The 19,527-nt window shown below is 43.1% G+C and overlaps 1 protein-coding gene across 4 annotated transcripts in view; it reads left to right on the top strand.

The window, feature by feature from the left end:
* Myo16 (myosin XVI) overlaps positions 1 to 19,527 on the top strand; it is a 474,821-nt gene that overhangs the window by 338,646 nt on the left and 116,648 nt on the right. For all 4 annotated transcript variants that reach the window (XM_026788802.1, XM_026788803.1, XM_026788804.1 and 1 more), the window contains exons 24-27: positions 6,299 to 6,374; positions 10,732 to 10,904; positions 14,201 to 14,281; positions 14,585 to 14,790. In XM_026788802.1, coding sequence (XP_026644603.1) covers positions 6,299 to 6,374; positions 10,732 to 10,904; positions 14,201 to 14,281; positions 14,585 to 14,790 — 536 coding nt within the window. The remainder of the gene's footprint in view (positions 1 to 6,298; positions 6,375 to 10,731; positions 10,905 to 14,200; positions 14,282 to 14,584; positions 14,791 to 19,527) is intronic.

Raw genomic sequence — 19,527 nt, 5'->3', positions numbered from 1 at the left:
CTAAATAGCACCCCTAGATACCCTGCCTCTAAATAGCACTTCCTAGATACCCTGCCTCTAAATAGCACCCCCTAGATACCCTGCCACTAAACAGCACCCCTAGATACCCTGCCACCAAAGAGTAAACCCTAAGTAACACATGCAAAAGCGACAGGAGAGAGTCTAGAGAGAATTTTTGTGTATGTGGACATAAGCATTTACACACACACACACACACACTCACACACACATGTATATACTTGAGAATTAATACATGGAGATATATGTATATGTAGCTGGCTGAAAATGAAAGCACAAGATATCACCAGTCAACACAGCAGGAAAGTCTATGTAAACATCAAATGCTCATCTACTCGGGAATAGAGAAATTCTGAAACCTAAGCTTTAATCTCAAGAATGGAGGGATTTGTTTTGATTTTTTTGTCTGTTTCTTGTTTTGTTTTTGAGAAAAAGGGGTAAAAGATCATGAAATAGGTGTAGTGGGAAGTGGAAAGGATCAAGGAGGATTTGAAGGAAAAGGAAAAACGTGATCAAAATATATTGTATGACAAATTTGTTTTTTTAAAAAATATAGACTGAAAATCAGTCTGAAGTAAACAACTGTCATCTGGGGAGAAGGCTGAGCAGCTAAGAGCCCTTGCTTATCTTCCAGAGAATCTGGATTCAGTCCCCAGCACCCACACGAGGTGGCTCCCAACCGTCTGTAGCTCTAGGCCCAGAGCATCCAATGCTCTGTCCTCTGTGAACTCCTGCATGCACATACAGAGACACACGCATCTGAACATAATTAAAAATAATCAAAATAAATCTTTTTTAAAAAAGAAACAGTCCCTTGAACACATGGATAAAAACAAAAAACCTCTAGTAAGGCTGACCATAAAAGGATATAAATAACAATATTAGGGATAAGCCAGAAAGAATCTCTGTGTCCCTGCCAGCATTCAGAAGATCAAAAGGGAACACAAGCAAGTCCACTCGATTTGATGGTTAGGCTAAAATGGACCGGTTCCTCAGAAAGCGCAGCTACCTCAGTTCACCCCAGTGAAGCAGATCGTCCCAGCAGGCCAGTCAAGGAAAGGAATTTGAAAATTCAAAGTTCCCAAAAAAGAAATCTCTTTTTTACAGATGGCTTAACTGGAGAATTCTACCAAATGCTTAAAAGAAAATTAGTACCAACTCCATGCAGTCTGATTCAAAAAATATAAGACAGGGTGCTTTCTGATTTCTTTTACAAAGCTAACTTTGCTCATCCCAGAACCAGACAAAAGCTAGAACACAGGGACACCAGGAAACTGTCACTCAGGAACAGAATTGGAGAGGCACTCAAAAACTATAGCAAACTGAACATAGCAATTTGTGGTACACACACAATTACCATGGTCAGTTAATGTTTTCCAAAGTGTAAGTACTTTCAATATTTGAAAATCATTCAAGGTAATCCAGAATACTAATAAGCTAAAGGAGAAAAATCATGTCATTGTATCAATGAATACGGAAGGCATCTGGTAAGTTTCAACATACAAGAAACATTCTAAGAAAACAGTCGTGGAGGAGATGGTGTTGGCCCCTGAAAGAGCACCCACAGCCCACAGCAGAGAAGTCCATTGCCAGTATCATGTGATTCTCAAGAAGACAGCCCTGGAGGAGATGGCTCACCCCATGAAAGAGCACCCACAGCTCCCATTGCTCATGTTCTATGTAACCGTAGAAACCGGGTACTCTCCTCCTAAGATCAGGAGGCTGGCAAAGATGCTGGCTGGCACCACTGCAGCCTAGCGTTCACTGGAGGTTTTAGTGAATTTGGTGAGGTAAGAAGGCAAATAAATTCCTGATAGATTGGGGGGAAAAAACACCTGTCCCTGCTTACACACGGCATACGTATCAGTGGACGGAATCACAAGGAATCCACTAAGAAGAAAGAAAAGCACACAGAAATAGGAAGTTCAGCCAGGACATATGATGTAACAAAGTGGAGAGGCAGTGTAGGGAGGAATGTGGGAAGAGTTGAAGGGGGAGGGAGGGGAGATGGACAGCACTCACGTCTGAAATCTGCAAGTGATTAAATGTTTTAAAAAGATAGAAGAAAAGCTTAAACATTTTTTGTATTCTTAAATCAGTAGTGGACACTGAGATTAAACAGGATAGCATTCATAGGCACTCAAAAAGCAATAAAATGTATAGGTATAAGAAATGCTCCTAAAAGATAAATAGAAAGAGTACCCTGAAAAACACAAATGATTATAGAGGAAGTCAGAGTCCAAAGAGGAGAGGCGTACCGTGTTCATGGATAGAAGGCAGTGCAGAGAGTTGTCAGCTCTCACTGTGGGGGGGGGGGGGGGGGGGGGGGGGGGGGGGGGGGGGAAGAGGGAGAGAGAGAGCAAGCCTGTGATGATGCCAGTACTAAGCAGGAACACAGAAGCACAGCCCACCTCGCTGTCAAATGTGTAAGGAAAGGGTTCAGGCACTTAAGTTGCTACAATGACACTTAAGTTGCTTAAGTTGCTGCAATGACGCTCAAGTTGCTACAATGACGCTTAAATTGCTACAATGACGCTTAAATTGCTATAGTGACGCTTAAGTTGCTACAATGATGCTTAAATTGCTACAATAACTTTTGTAAAGAGTGAAGTGGGAAGAATTAGCTGACTGTGCTTCACGTGACATATCAAAGCTTTGTCTTCCAGACAGTGGCAGCAGGCAGAGGGCTCCACCAAACAAAGAACCAAGAATAGACATACAAACGGACTGAGCTATGGGAAGGGTCTATCAAAGGAAACTCTGAACACACAGGGCTCCATGCTGGTGTATTGCTCCATAGTTTCACTGCACTGGTCAATTTCCCAGTGTTGATTATACTACAGGATCCTGCCCTGGAAGGAAACCGGCTAGAGACACATAGAACTTACCTGTATTATCCTTTACCAAACCATGGGACTCCAGGAACCCTAAATTTAAAGTAGTAAGCTATGATATTTAAAAGACAGGAAGATACTATTCATGCCACAAATGTTGTCGTGGATGGGCACCTTGTATTTAGACTTTATTTGTGATATTTCCGTCTTGAACACAGGGCCTGTGATCACATGCACCTCTTTTTCATCCTCCTCATTCCGGCCAGCCCCCTTCTTACGAACTGATCTCTGTCCTACCCTCACGTCTCCCTTCCTTCCTTTCTTTTTGTTCTTTTTAAAGTTCAGGGCCTGCTCGGGCAGTCTTCCTGCTGTGTGCTCATAACGGCAGCATTCATGCAGTATTAGATGGAGCTTGCAATGCCAGCTGCAGACTCATTAGATGGAATTAGCTCTTTTCATTAAGAAACCAAATTCAGGGTCTGGTTGTTCTTTAGCCTTAAAGGATGTATTTCAACATGTGTCTTGTGTGTCTACATACACAATCACATTGTATGCAGATGCATGTATTGTATGTCCTTTGCAAAATGCATAGACACTATCCCCAAAATGACACGTTGTTGTGCTGCCCTGGGTACGGATGACTGTGTCTAACACCATTTCCCACTAAAATATCCCATATATTATTCCATAAAATATGCCATATAAAATACTTGATTTCAGATTTGAGATTAGAGAAATTATTTGAATCTAAGTTTGGAGAAAAAGCTAGGCTCCTTGTATTACTATATTGTTTATGGTAGTGTCCAGTGTTTAGGCTAAAATGCTACTCAAATCATATCTGTACTGAATTTATCCATTTCTTAGAGCTTGGGTCAGAAGTTTTACAGTTGGGGAACTTTATAGAATGTGATTTATCCCCCTGAAAAGTACTTAAAGGCTTAGTAAAACAACCTGCAAGGTGATGTAATGTTTAATGCAAAAATGCTTGCCATAAGATGAATTCTGCTAGCCACACACTCTATTCTTCCTACCTATAAATATCAAGTCATCTTGAATGCTGATGTGTGTGTGTGTGTGTGTGTGTGTGTTTTATTTTTTCTAGAGAATGTAGCTGGTAAAGTCTGCACTAGGGAAACTGTGAGCTTCAGTTTTAGTAAAAACTTCCAGCCTTGACTCTAGATCTGTAAACCAGGATATTATGCGTGAAAACTTCTCAGATCCCACAACCTCACGACTTCATGATGGTAAAACCTGTATAATCTTAAGAAGGCCATGCTGTGACACGGTCTTTTCAGTCACAATGCAGCAAAGCCACTTGCCGTTTTCACTACAGAGTCATTGCACCAGATGGATGAGGCATTTGCTAGCTGCTGTGGAGAGTGAGCTGGCCAACTAACAGGTAGGCACTACATAGGTCCATGGTAGTCATCTTGTTATGGAGGTCAGAAGAAGACATAAGCCATGACAGAAACAAGAAGGAAAATAAATGTGTTCCCAGAAAATCAGTTTAGTCTTGTTTATGCGTGCACATGCATGTGTGTGCGTGCCTATGTTTATAAATGTGTGTGTGTGTGTGTGTGTGTGTGTTTCATTTGGAACCATTAGATTCTCATGCAGGAAATAGACTGGTATTGTGGACTAGAACCATATAATAAAGAGAACTATACCCCAGAGGCCTAGGGCTTCTGTGTAAATGGCATTCCCCTCTAACAGTGGAGTTGGCATAAACTCAGCTGAGAAAGTAGAAAGAAGAACTGAACTTTTGGTCTTTTTATTATTTTAATTATGATAACAAGCAGTAGTACTATTCACTAGTGTGAATTACTAAGTCTAAAAAGTGGGAACTGAGGAGACAAATGCAGGGGCTTTAGTCACTGTCAGAAGGCAGGGACAATCCTCGGGCAGACATCCTGGTCATTGAAGCTCTCCACCTTCACAGCATGCAGAAGATGAAATGAAGAGCTATTTGGAAAGGAAATTAGAGCCCAGAGATGTTTTCCTGTAAGAGAGTCTTAGTTTTCCCTGAAAGCAAGAGATCCGGTCAGCTGCTAAGAATGAAAGAAATTAGAGATGGTGCTGGGAACTTGAAGGCCAGGAAAAATATTTCTGACAGTTCCAGGGTGTACCGTGATGCGATGTCATCAAGAAGTGAGTCGGGAAACTGAGCAAGCAGGACTGATCTGGAACCTCAGCATGCGGTGGTGGGCGCAGAGGACGAGGGACTGCCCTGTCCCTGCTGTCCCAGTCAGGGATGTGGAAGTACTCCAGTGCCAGCTAGTGCTCCTGTGGTCAGCCTGAAGTCCAGGGCCTGGGGGAAATTAGAGAAGCAGCCCCTCTGAGCTCTGTATTTCCCCTAGTATTTGGGAATACTAGGAGGGTGGGGCAAGCTCAGAGCGAGTGAGGAGATGCCATGGGCTGTCCCATAGGAGGACTGTGGCTTAAATACCTGGTGTTGGAATACTGCCAGTTGTCTGCACCAGGAACATGTGAAGCCAGGAAGAGGGATGTTGGGAGAGGGGAATGCAGACACAATCTTCACAAAAATGTTGCAGGTATCTGGAAGGGCGCTTAGGGAGTCTGGGAAGCAAGCCCAAAGTAGCACCCATTTCTCAGAGACATCAGAGGTTATGCCAGGAGAAGATGAGTTCATCTGCCATTAATTTTCTAAAAATGGGTTGAACAAGTGACAGCCAGGTCCGGTCAGATGCTGACTCAGAGCGTAAACCTTTCTGTCTTAACTTTGGGGCCATCCGCAAAGATGTTCCCACACATTTTGTCACCAACTTGGCAACATGGGACAGTACCTACCACCATCCTGAAAATTTTAAATTGGAACTTGGGGACATTATAGAGGCTCAACAAAGTCCAAGTGGACATTAAAGGGGCTCATCAAAGCCCCAGATGTTTGAAAAGATGAAGTGGTCTGTCTGTGTGGTGTCACCAGCCTGACCTCCCTAACACAGAAAGCACAGAGAAGCTAGGGTTCTGCATTACCTCCATTTTCGTTATGGATTGAGTGAACCTTTATTACACCCAGGAGTCTTTCACTATGGGATGTTCAACAACACGGTCCACTGTGTCAAATACATGCATACATGCATGCTAGGCATGTATGTGTGTGTGTATGTGGGTTTGTGTGTATATGTGTATGTGTGTATATCTACTTTCTGACGAGGGTCCCGTCTGGTCATGATCAGCCCTATTGAGAAAAGTCTCTCTGGAGTAGATGAAGCTGCTAACACTTGGCAATGTCTGTCCAGTGAATGCTCATGATACCCAGCTCACATGTTCTGTTCCGGCCATGGGCAACAGGACAACCAGCTTCACCCTTCCATGGAATGTGAACTTCCTGACGGTGCCTCACACAGAGGCCTTTAAAGATCCAACTCAATCGAGTGTGTCACCTTTTATCATGAAGTGATTTGGCGATTTTTGTCTCATTACAGGTAATGTATGAAATTGGAGGCGCAGTTGAGAGAAATAAGGACAGCCTTTCGCAGAACCTCCTGTTCGTCATGAAAAGTGAGTCGGTTTTCTCCCCGCACTTATTTCTTGATCTCGGGGTGATTTCCTGTAAAATGTGCTATCATCTAAAGGGCAATTGGAACTTCATTTACTCTCTAGCTTTTGGGATAACGAGTTGTTGCCGCGCTGCATGGTGATTACAGCCTAATTTGGAGCTCAGTAGAAACCCAGATTTGGCTATGCTTTTGGTGGGCAGGCAAGGAAAACACCTTTCCTGTGTTGGCGCATGAATATGAAAGAGCGCGTCCATGGAGACTAACGAAGACGGATGTGATTTAGACCACAGCAGGGCGAATTCCATTACTAAAGATGACCCCAGGTCACAATTAGAGTGGTATTTTATTTTTATGTACATTCAGTTATGAAGTATTAATGCCCACTAAGTAGAAATCTGATCAATGTGTACATGTATAAATACATACATACATATAAATACGTAACATACCTAGACTCCTATTTAGTGGGTATTAATATTTTATGTACACATATCAACTATAATTCTGTACAATACGTAACACTATATTCTAATTGCATGCCATAATCACACTCGTGTGATTCTATCTGTTCTAGTAATCCCTTTCTTAGTAGAGTCCTGTGATTCATGTTTTTCCGGTAGCCTCTTAAAGTAGGGTTAAGTCTCTGGCTGAGGCAGGGCCATCTGTCTTTCCTGGAAGGACACTTCAGACTCGGTGAAGTAGGTCAACGCTTTGAACTGAAGATCAGACGCCTGCGTCACCACTGACTTGGGATGTCCCTGTCCACGTCATGGCCCCATAGTCATGACGCACTGTTTACACAGTGATTCTCTCTGCTGGCCGCTCAGCCATACAGCTGTTGTGAGCTCTCTGGGCCGAGACCCTGCAGGAGATGATGAAACCACAAGGAAAGGGAGGCTTGACAGGCTCATGCTTTCTCACCTGCTAGGAAGCAGCTGGTGGCCCTCCCATGGCAATTATTTCAGCTTTCACTATTGAGGCGCTTCCCTTTGGGTCTCTATGTGAAGGTCAGATACACAGAGCATGGCTTAAACATCACAATCTTGATTTCATTCAGATATTTTGCAATATTAGAACAGATATGTGCATAGTTAGAATGAGGAAAGGATGACCAGGGCTGTCTTAATCTGGCTTATCTTATAGAGTACCCATATTTTCATTTTTTTTTCCTTTTGCTTACACTCGTTAACACGTTAATTTGATTCCAAGAAAACATGGGTGACTATTGTTTAGTTCTCAGCAGGAAGGCTAAATTCACAGTATGCTTTGGCACGTTTGTAATTCGTATGTCAGGTGGTGCATGCTTTCTGTGGAGAGCACAGGAGGTGTGTCAGGCTTTGGGAACCATAAGGCCTCCTTGCTGTGAACCGGCGCTGCGGGAACAATAGGGCAGCAGCTATAGACCATGCAAACGTACACAGAACTGCGCTGGGAGCAGTGCGCCCAGGCACATGTGGTGGCCGCGCTTGGCTACAAACTGTAGTTACTCACTTATTGCATCGTGCCAGCAAAAGAAGCCTGGCTGTGATGGTGTTCTGAGAACCTGCAGGCTGAGACGATGCCACGGATAGTAATTATAAGGACATTTAGCTGACAAACAAGGACCTCCAGTAGAGCCCTCTTGCAGTGGGAAACCCTGTCGAGCAAGTTGGAGGTTTAACTTTGGGGAAGGTCTATCTTTGAGGGAGGTGGGGGGGTCTTCTTTTGAAAAAGATAGGGGTCTACTTTTGAGTAAGGTAAGGGGGATTCTACCCGCCTGAGCCTCAGAGTACAGGGAAATAAAACTGCCTCTTCCTGGAGATTCACTCACCCAGCCCTGAGAGGCAGATGCAGGCAGGATGCCTGCATGTCTACTTTCTGCTGGAGCTCACACAGCCATGGCCAGGGCACTGACAGGATGTCCCATGAGGCCCTCATTTGTGGCAGAAAGATGCCAGTCCCTGCTCTTAATCATGCTGTCTGACCCTGTGATTTAGAGAAATGGGGCAAAAAAATATATGTTGTGGCCTGTATTTATATGTAGTGTTTTCAATTTATTTAATGCAATTCACCCCTATTAGAAGAATGACATTTTTTTATCATTTATATATGGGCCCTGTCACACACACACACACACACACACACACACACACACACACTTTAAATACATATAATAATTGTTCAATTACATGTAATTGTTCAATTATAATTTTCAATTTATATATCTTTAAATGGGTGGTGCCTATTGCTTACATTATTATCTTAAGGTAGTTTTAAAAAACTTTTAAATTTAAAGGTTTTTAAAAATTAGAATTCCCAAATGCTTTTTTTGCCTTTACCTCTCCTATCTCTTCTTGTGTTTTCTGGAACATTTTCCTCGCTATGTCTAAGCACCTCAGTGCCCTTCCTGGACACCAGGAAATTATCCTCCATGGACTCAATAAATTACCAAGAGTTTACTCATTGATGCCATGCCCGCGGGGAGCAGGATGCACCTCTGTCGTTCTACCACGAATGTCTTTTCTACGGTTTTCTCCCAGTTAGGGGGTCGGTTCTGCTTCATCACTTTTACCCTTAGGCAGTGCTCCCACTTCTCAGCACCTGTCTGAGCAATGCCCGAGCTGCTGGTTTTGAGCAAGAGTTCAGGGTCAGTTGGTGTTCTCTTATATGAGAGGCCGGAATCCCATGGAAACGAGGGATCCTTTGTGCACTGACCTCCAGGAGGTGATGGTCTGGCTTATCCCTGGTAGTGTTCACCTTCTCTGCTGGAGTAAGGCGCCTTTGGTTTCTCCTGGTTACATTTTCTTTGTTGTTGGTTTGTAATCTGTGAGAAAGCACCGTGAGACTGAAGAAGCCCTCTGTCCCCTCACAATTCTACCCAATGATTTTCTCTAAGAGCCGCAAAGCGAGGGTTCTTGTCAGCAATGGTATTCTATTCTAACAGCCCCTCTTTCCCTTTATTAATTAGCCCTTTATCAATAGGATAAGGTGTGGCTATCAACACCCACCTCGCTCAGCACTTGCTGACCATTGGCCTTCCCAAAGCTCTCCAGTGAATCATCGTCCCCACTGCAGTGCTGAATCAGCAATTAGTTCTGCTGAAGAACTGGCAGTGCCAAGGCCAGGGCTTGGGTGAGCTCTTATTACTGTGGCTGCATTTTGATAAGACATGTTTAGTACCCAGAAAGTCTCAGCTATACATGTAGATGATGTGTGGATGTGTAGGTGTGTACTAAAGGGAACACATTTTCACCCAGAATTCCAGCGTTCCCTCTTGACTGTTTCTTCCATTGTCTCACTCCTTCTCTGATAGTGCTGTTTCCCTTCTGGTTCACTGATGCAGTGACTTTCCATTGAAGAAATACACACACACAGCATGTATACACACCATATACGTATGTGTGTGCTTTGCTGTTTTGTGTGTGGAAAAGGTAGAAACAAACACACTTTGCTGATGAACACTAAGTGTCTGATAGGCTAAACATGATCCTGAGAAGTTACGTCAATTATTTCAAATTTTAATTTTTGCAGTAATCTTCAAGATATGGCCACTGTCATTTTCATAGTGTTTTTAAAAAGCCACTTGAGCTCAGAAGGTATCCTACATAGGCACACTAGAAGCAGAAGGCACCACCCAGATTCTTAGCCAACACATACATTATTGTTTTTATGCTATTCCAAATATTCATAATGCAAAACCCACCTGCTGGAGGTCTGACCATCCCTTCAGTAGCTGGGCAAGATCTCCTGACACCAGACCATCAGATCTGAATAGTTTGGTGTCAGAATGGGTCACCTCACCACTGTAGTGAACTCAGAGGGGCCTTTTGGCTACTTTAACCTAATGACAGAAGCAACCAAAGGAGGGCAAGTCACAACAAATGCTTAAATACTTCTCTGACAGGGTTCGCATGGTGAAATGTCTCCTAGATAGGGTAGTTATTTTCTTGCAATGGGGAAAGAATTGCAGCCCCAAACTCATGTTTTTACGATAGTGTCAAGTGCACAAAAGCCTGTCAGGTGCGAGCTGGTAAGATTCGGGGCTGACAACCCAGACAGGAGGATGTGTATTCCTTAGAGAGCCATGAGTCACAAGCTCAGATAGGAAAGCTCTGGTCAAGACTCAAGCCAAGGGCAATGAGAGCCACCAGAGGCCAGGAGAAGCAAATGCGGTGCAGACAAGGGCAATGAGAGCCGCCATAGGCCAGGAGAAGCAAATGCGGTGCAGACAACATAGAGCCCAGGGCAAAGAAGTCCCCACTGTCCCATAGCAGTGACACTGTCCACCCAGAGTGGGGGAGGGGCTTCCATGGAGTGTGAGCCTAACGTTTGGCAGTGATTTTAATGCCACTTACGATGTTCATCTGTTTATCTCCTAGCGAGTGAAAATGTTGTGATCAGTCATTTGTTCCAGTCAAAACTGTCACAAACGGGATCGCTCATATCTTCCTACCCATCTTTTAAATTCCGAGGACACAAATCCACCATACTCAGTAAGAGAGCCGCCTCTTCAATGATTGGCGCGAACAAGAATTACCTAGAACTTAGCAAGGTAGGAGTTTCCTTGTTCTTACGTTTGCTTACAGCAATCTCTTCTTTCTGAAAAGCACTGTCTTACTGTGATGGAAAGATACCCACATTCTACCAGAAGGAACTAGCAGGGAGGATGCTGGCCTGGCTGCCTTTATGTTGCTGTGACAACCACCATGACCAAAAACAACTTAGGGGAGAGAAGAGCTGGTTTCATCTCAGTTCCATGTCTGAGTTCATCTGGGAGGGACATCAGGGCAGAAACTCAAGGCAGGAATCTGAAGCAGAGACTGTGGAGGAATGCAGCTTGATGTCTGGCTGGCTCACTGGTTCATGCTTAGCCAGGTTTCTCATACAGCAGAGCCCAGGGCCACTTGTCCAAGAAATGATACTCACGGTGGGCTGGACTCTACTGAGAAAGACAGTCCCTCACAGACCACTGATAAAGACAGTTACTCAACTGAGACATTTTTTTTTTCAGGTGCCTTTAGGCTGTGTCAAATTAATAGTTAATGCTAACTAAGATAGGTAGCTTCCAAGGTTACAAGTGGGTGAGAAGCCACAGAAAGAAAGGTTCAGAATAATGACAAGTGTGAGCACAGTTTATAGTGCGCTCATTGGTTGTCTGTGAGACATCCTGCTTATTTTTCCTCTTTACAACCATCTTTTTGGATGAATGTAAAGGAACTTCAGGACAATTGAATTAGAAGTAGACTTAGTATCTTATCCTATGGATCTGATTGTTCCCAAGGTTTGGAGTCTGCAATTGATAAAATGTCACTTCTCTTATTCTCCCAGGACCAGGACATTTCCAGTGTGTAGTTGTAGACTTTGAACTTGCTTTTGTTTTACACTAAGTGTTAGTGTGTTTCTTCCACATAGACTTAGGACTAAAGGTTCCATTTCTAAAACTACTATGAAGAGTTATTCCCAGTGCCTTGGGAATGGATATGCACTGCTTTGTTTCCTGGGAATACAAGAGCAGACTGCCTTCCAGTTTCTTGCGTGTGTCTACCAAAATATAGACGAGGGTGTACATTATTTGGAAGGGACTGAGAACAGTTGATTTTCAAAGTGCAGTTACTGAGCCAGGTTGAAACATGCCTTAGCTCTCTAGTTCAAGGGAAAGCATAGTTTGAAATGACATATTTGTTTGTGTGTGTGTGTACATGTGTGTATATGTATATGTATGAACCTGGATATATGCATGTATACATATACATGTGTACATATGCATATACCTCTTCATGTATATTTTATGGATATATGTATACACATGTGGATTTTGTGAGTATGTCTGTGTATGTGGGTATATGTGTGCATATGTATATGCATTGTGCTTCTGTGTATGTCTATGTTTGTACATACACATGTGTATATATGTATGCACATATATGTGTATCTATGTGTATATATATAAATACGTATGTGTATATATGTGCATGTATGGGTATGCTTTTGTGTAAATGTTTATATGTTTGCCCATTGTGTTTGTGCATGTACCTGTGTGAATGCATATGTGTGTGCCTGTCTGTGTATTTGTTTATGTTTGTGTGAATGTGTGTATGTGTTTGCATGTGTACATGCACAGCATATCTGTGTGTGAATGTTTGTGTGTACCTGTGTGTATGTATATGTGTGTCTGTATATGTATGTTTGTGTGTCCATGCCTGTGTGTGTGCATGCATGTGTGTGTATGCCTGAGAGTGTATGTATGTGCCTCTGTATGTTTCTGCCTGCCTATGTGCCTATGTATGTGTGCATGTGTGCTTATGTGTGTATGTATGTGTTGTGTTTCCCTGTGTGTACATGTGCATGCATGTGCCTTTAGTCAGTAGACTGTAGTATCAGTGACCCTTAGGCAAGTTGCAGAGTTTGACTTGGCAGTAATTCCATTTTACGGGCCAGGGAAAGTCCTCTCTACATTAGAAGACAAGGGTTCCCTGTGGGACGAACTTGATTCCAAGAGTCTCAGCACCTCTGGCCTTTTGTTTTTCACGCAGACTGCACATCCACAATAAGAAATGGCCATACACCTCTGAGCTATAATTTTTAACCTCAATTATTAAGTTCTTGAGACCTGCCTGGGTGCCATTCGGCTTTTCCCTGAAGGAGCAGAGAAGAGATGTAATTCAGGCTGTCCAGAGAGAGGACCCTTTGCCCACCTACATTGGTGGAGTCTTATTGTCACGATCCCTCAACCTCTGCTCCCCACTGCCCTTGCTTTTCCCTTCCACTTCTCCCAGTCCTTGTACATCTACCCTTGGGCCAGAAACTTGGCATTTTACCCATTCCTTAACTGGACATGACTTTGGCACTGAATTTGTAGAAACGGGTAGATGCTGGCTAAGAGTTTCATTTTGCATTCCCTTGTCAGCCACAATGAATCACTGCCCTGCACAGTTCATCTTAATGGAAGGAAATGAGCTTCTGTCCTCACGGTACCAAGGAGATGACTGTATTTCCTTAGCTCCTGTCCTCTTAACACTACCAAGCAGATAATTGTGTTTCATCAGAATTTTTTCTTCCTCGGTGTTAAGAGGAATTATTTTACAGTTATGTTAGTCTACACCCTTGCGGTTCTTTGAAATGTAATGTGTCATCTTCAAACCCCTGGTGGGATTTAATTAATTACCCCTGCCCTTTATCTCCTCACTCAGCAGCACCACTTTCGCTGTCTTTTAAATGTTTTTCCATTATCACTTAATCTTTGCTACATGTGATGTTTTTCTTTTAAAAGCTGGTTTTATTATTTATTGAAGAACACGGCCTTCTGCCAGTTTCCGAGGATAAGCACCTTACAAACGCATCCCTTTTAGCAACTGAGAAGAAGAAATAAAGGAGGGGGAGAATCTAAAGAATGCATCAAACCCACACAAATGTGTAATGACAATTGTCTTAAAGTGAAGAGAGCAAAATAACAACTCTAAGAGCAAAATTATAGCAAAGCGGCATCTTTTTTGCCCTAAAATAAACGGTTTCACAACTAATCTGAGCAACTTGTGAAAAGCCAGGGCACTGGAGGGATCCTCTTGTATTGGGCTAATCTGACTTTGCTATGAAACTAAGATGGGGCAGGCACTGGTGGTTTTAGCAGGACTCCTGAGGGTGAAATGTTAGCAGCCGTGACTGTGACCTTACCCACAAGGGGCCCATTTCCCAAACTTGATGTAACATCACCAAAGGTCCTGACTTTTATGACCTCTGGTTTATGTATTTGTCTATAAGTGCATTAATGTGAGCATAAAGCTTAATTTTTTCCTTTTAAACCAGAAGCTAATGTGATAAATCTGTCTTCCTTGTCATCCCCCAACACAGTTATTAAAAAAGAAGGGATCTTCAACTTTCCTACAAAGACTAGAACGCGGAGACCCCATCACCACCGCGTCACAGCTCACGGTCAGTGACGTTCAGATTCGAAAGCTCCGTGTTTGTTTCAGCTGTGATGTGTTAATGTCGCAGTTTGTCTTCCCTTTCTAACACCTTGAAGAAAGGCCACACACATATGCACACACACGAGCACGCACACACACACACACACACACACACACACACACACACACACATAAGATATGCGTGCTGAACCAATGCACATACACAGCTATGCTGTGGATTGCATTCAGAGCCCCCTGTTTAGACTGTGCTGTATTCCCGCCCACCGTCTCTCTCATGGGAGTCAGCTCTGTTCTTCTCTTTCCGCAGAAATCTCTGGCAGACATCACTGGGAAGCTGCAGAGGGGCAGTCCACACTTCATCCATTGCATCAAGCCCAACACCTCCCAGTTGCCTGGTGTGTTTGATCACTTCTACGTGTCTGCCCAGCTACAGTACCTCGGTGTCCTGGGGCTGGTGAAACTGTTCCGCTATGGGTACCCAGTGCGTCCTTCCTTCGAGGACTTCCTGGCCAGGTCAGTCTGGAGCCGTTATTCTGCCCTCTGCGGAGATGCCATGCTGATGCCATTTTAACAGTCCTTTCCGTTTCCTTTCGAGCATAGCTTTCCGTGGTTCTGCTATCACGGGAAAACAAGACAGTGTGGCAGGCAGTGAAGACTGAGAGAGCTTACGTAAAAAGTCACCAAACGCACTGAGGACAGGACTTTGGAAACCATATGGTCCCCTCATATGTGGCTATCCGTGAACATAGAGATTTATAAAATTGTGGTATATAGTATTTTCATAAGGTTCATTACTATGATTGGTATAAATGTGGCTATTTTTTCCTTTATCTCGTATGAAGAAGTACAATTTAGGGGAAGGTTATCAAACAACACCGGTGGAACAATTACTCCTCGTTTATGTAAACAGAGGTTTGCTGGAATGTAGCGGGAGCATCTGCTCATATGTTGTTTGTGGCCATTTCTTCATTGTAATGGTCACAGAAATGGTAAACACAGTACAAAATATAGGTAAGGTATTTTTATTATTTGGCCCTACAGAGAAGTTTGCTGACCCCGACATTAGATCATTTAAACTCAGACACACCATGTGCCTTAGCAGTGCACTGATGAGGGGAATGTTGGGAAACAGAACCTTGTGTCTGCAGGGATGAGCCCACTTGCACACAGCAAGCTTCCCCGGAGTCTTCACAACTTCCGCAAAGCTTCGCCAGGTTTAGGGCTATGTATTTGCTCATAAGTATTACATGTGGTGTTTGTGTATGTGTGTCAAGGAGAGCATATGTCTGCTTACGTGTGTGTGTGTGTGTGTGTGTGTGTGTGTGTGTGTGTAAGGCACAGAATGACATCTAGTGTCTTCCTTCCATCACTTTCCAGTCTTTCTTTTTGAGACAGGGTGTCACATTGAACATGGAACACACCAATTTGGAAAGACTGGCTATCTGGCCAACAAGCTCCCAAGGGTACCTCTGTTCCTGCTTCCCCGGCATTAGGACTGTAGGTTGTCTGGCTTTTCCTCATGGATGCCAGTAACCTGAAGTCAGGTTCTCATGCTTGAAGGGGATGGCACTTGAACAAGAAATGTCCCCCACAGCCTCGTGTATCTCAGCAGCTGGTCTCTAATCTACGGTACTGTTGAGGGAGGTCATGAAGCCTTTAGGAGGTGTGGCCTTTCTGGAGGAAATGTGTCACTAGGGGTGGGCTTTGAGGGTTTATAACCTCTCCCCAGTCCAGTTTGCTCTCTCTTCCTTCTGTGTAGTTGGATCTGGTCTCTCAGCTTCCTTCTTCTGTTACCATGGCTTCACCATCACTATAGACATCTAACCTTCTGGACCATTTTATAATAGCAGCAGAAGAGTAACTAATATAAGAGGCAAGAGCTGAACCAACCAACCATCTTCCTCAACCCATACATCCATAATGTTTTACATAACCATAAACCTTTGTCTGATTTTCAGAAAATCAATAATCCAAATGAATCTATTTTAAAGAAAGTAGTTGATGAATATTAATTTAGCTTACAGATGTATGCTAATGGGCTTTTGCTTGGTCTGGTGTGTAGTCTACTGCTTTGCTATGACTTTATCTTGGATTGAAGATACCCGCAGCCTAGTAGGCAGACACACGCATGCTCAGCTAAGCAACAGACAGGGTTTGTATTTGAATATGTACTATCTGTCACTGAAGCTCAGGAGGGAGGCCATGCAGAGCTGGCTTTCAGGTGAAGTGAGTATTATTAGTCTTGGTAAAGGAAATAATGATGATTACAACTATATGTATAGACAGTCTTATAATTTACAGGGAATAATTACAAAATTGGGAATTAGGAGTGAACTTCATGGGGCTTGGACAAGAGCGGTGGGACACATTATTGATTATTGTTCATTAGGATATCTCTTTGCCCTTTTTGCCTATTTCCTAAGTAGTAATCAGATCAGTCTTCAGGGATATAGAGCTTTAGAATGGCGCTACATTTTTATGCATTATAATTGGCTTGTTAGAGGTCAGCCCTCCTGCAGCATTAGGTACAAGTGGTCTTTGGGTGAATGAGTTGTAAACCTGCCCACAGGGAAGTTTTTTAAAAGGTGAAAGATTTATACTATCTGAAGAAAAACCGGAGTATCCACATGAAAGTTTAAAACTAAGAGATCCCAAATGTACCCTAAACCTTCAGAATGGGAGCCAGCATAGGGCAGAACCCAAGGGTTCTTTGGCTTGTATCTATGGTTCAACACCAAAGGCTGAATGGCAGTCCTGACCTATGGATGCGGGAAATCAAGGCCATGGGTCTAGATAGATTAGAATTTGGTCGGTTCTCGAGCTCTTGATAGATTAGAATTTGGTCTGTTCTTAGCTCTGAAGCATCTCCTGTGCATGCATGACTGAATCCCTAGTACAGCACATCTGAGCTTCGGGCTCCACATCTTCTGTGGCTTAGGGGAATTCTATAAATGGGTGTATCCAACAGCTGGCCAGAACCGTTGAGGCTGGAGAAGGGCAGACAGTGCTTTGAAAACCCTGATGTAATCTCTTGGGAAAACTGTTTTGTTTTGATGTCTTCCTTGAAATGCCAGTTCCTTAAAAAAATAAAATAAAAATCTTAGTACAAAAAACATAAAACCTCCAGCTGACCAATTCGCCATCAAATCCAAACACCAATTTGCCAAGCTTCTTAGAGCGCCTCCCTCTAAGTTTGAGATACTCTGTGGCCCAAGAGACAGGATTCGTCCACCAACAGAAACAGCACATTCCTGGCATTCACTTGTTGGTTTAGTGAGGCTGTCTCAGGAGCATGGTATCAGTCAAGTCTGTGGTGAGGGAGCCCTCAGAGATTCTCCAGGTGACTTTGCTTTTCTTCCTAATGAGTATCATAACAAGCAGACATCTGAATCGCCGTGTCTCTGCAGAACAGGGAGGGTGGGTAACTGACTCTGTGTGCATGGAGTGCACACACCATACACACACAGATTATACTCACTACAATTGGAAGTTTACTTCATTTTGCCTTTCATATTTGCATATCTCTCTGTCAAAGCCACCTTAATAAAAATAGACTATGCAATTAATCTTTTGAAATTAAATACAGGTTTTAAGTCTATACTTCTCTTAAGATAATGGCTTCTCAGCCGGGACTTCTCTTATTGACAAGCTTTGTAGACACTAAATAAATATCTTCAGGATCCAGACACATAACTTAATGGTGTTTGCCTAGCATAAGTAAGGCTCCAGGTTCAATTCCTAACACACACACTAATAAATAAATGTCTTCAGGCAAGACATGGCATAGACAATTAACTGATGCTCAATTTAGAGTAAAAATTCTGCATAGTAAGAATAATAACAATACTTTTGCATTTCTCATAAATAAAGAGTTTGAGTGTGGAACATCTTTATGAGTTAATCTGTGTATTCCTTTTAACATTTTCTTATCTGAAAGGGATGTGATTTTTCTCGTCTTTGTTTTCAGTAGCTACGCACAAATGTCATTATTAACTTATTTCAATAGAAATGTGTCACCATCTCTCTGAATTTGACAAAAACATTGATCTACAGAGAGATTACCAATCTCGGTGGAACTTGACGAAAATGCAATTAGAACCCTGCTGTCAGTGAGCTGCCTTGATGCAATATCCCATGCATATTCAAAAGCTCACCTGCACCCTGGAATGACCCCAGGCAAGGAAATGCCACTATAAAAATTAAATCCTGGAGGTAGAATTTAATAGAAAACATTTGCTGGTGAAATTCCAGATAGCAGCTTATATCTTTCCTGTGCAAAGCGGACCTTCTTGTATTCTTCTTGTGGCATAAAATATTTCTTTTCTGCTCACAACCAACTTACCCTAACTGTCAAAAACCAAAAACCCATGTTCCTTAATCTACAAGCTCCCATGTAGTGTTATGTCTCTTTCATCTTGTATCTCCTGTGTCCTCTGGTGAACTCCTCCAACTCCGCCCTTCTTCCCAGGGTCCTTAATTGGTTCTCCCGCCTAACCTTATCCTGTCCAGCTATTGGCCAGTCGGCCTCTTTATTAACCCAATCACAGAGACATATGTTCACACAGTGTAAAGGAACATTCCACACCTTGTTGTCCCACTATGGGCAGTATAGCCGAGTAGCCCACATATCTTACCTTGGGAAAAAGCTCCCAAGGGACAAGAAAAAACGATTAAACATAGCAAGTTCTCCTTCTATTCTGTGAGGCACAATGGTTGCAGCCAGTAGAATAGGAGCAACTGATGTGGCCACGTTGGAACAAGCTGCTATGCCCTTTTAAGGGAGACAGGAGGAATACAGAATGAAGGAAAGCCCTCCACAGCCAGACCTCATGTGAACTGACATGATTTTCTTCGCTCTCCAGTTTTTACAGTTCCCTCCATATGTCAGAAAACATCATACTACCAAGTGCTGATGAAATTGTAGAGGAGGAGGAAGGAATTATCAAAGGTCATGCAACCTCCCTAAAAGAGCCATGCAAACATGAGAACCTGAGTTCAACCCCAGAACCCAAGGAAAAGAGCTAGGAACAGTAGGCCATGCTGTGTCCCTGCTCTGGGGAGCTGGGGAGGGAGAGACATGCAGATTCCTGGTGTTTGACAGCTAATGTAACTAGCCCACTTAGAGAACTGAGAAGCTGTCTCAAATGGTTCCTGGGGAATGACATCCAAGGATGACCTCTGACCTACACACTCACATACTCATATATACCCAAAAGAACATGGAAGAACACACACACATGCACACACACA

This window comes from Microtus ochrogaster, unplaced genomic scaffold (assembly GCF_000317375.1).
Source record: "Microtus ochrogaster isolate Prairie Vole_2 unplaced genomic scaffold, MicOch1.0 UNK7, whole genome shotgun sequence".
NCBI lineage: Eukaryota > Metazoa > Chordata > Mammalia > Rodentia > Cricetidae > Microtus > Microtus ochrogaster.
This window is presented reverse-complemented; position numbering and strand designations above follow the sequence as displayed.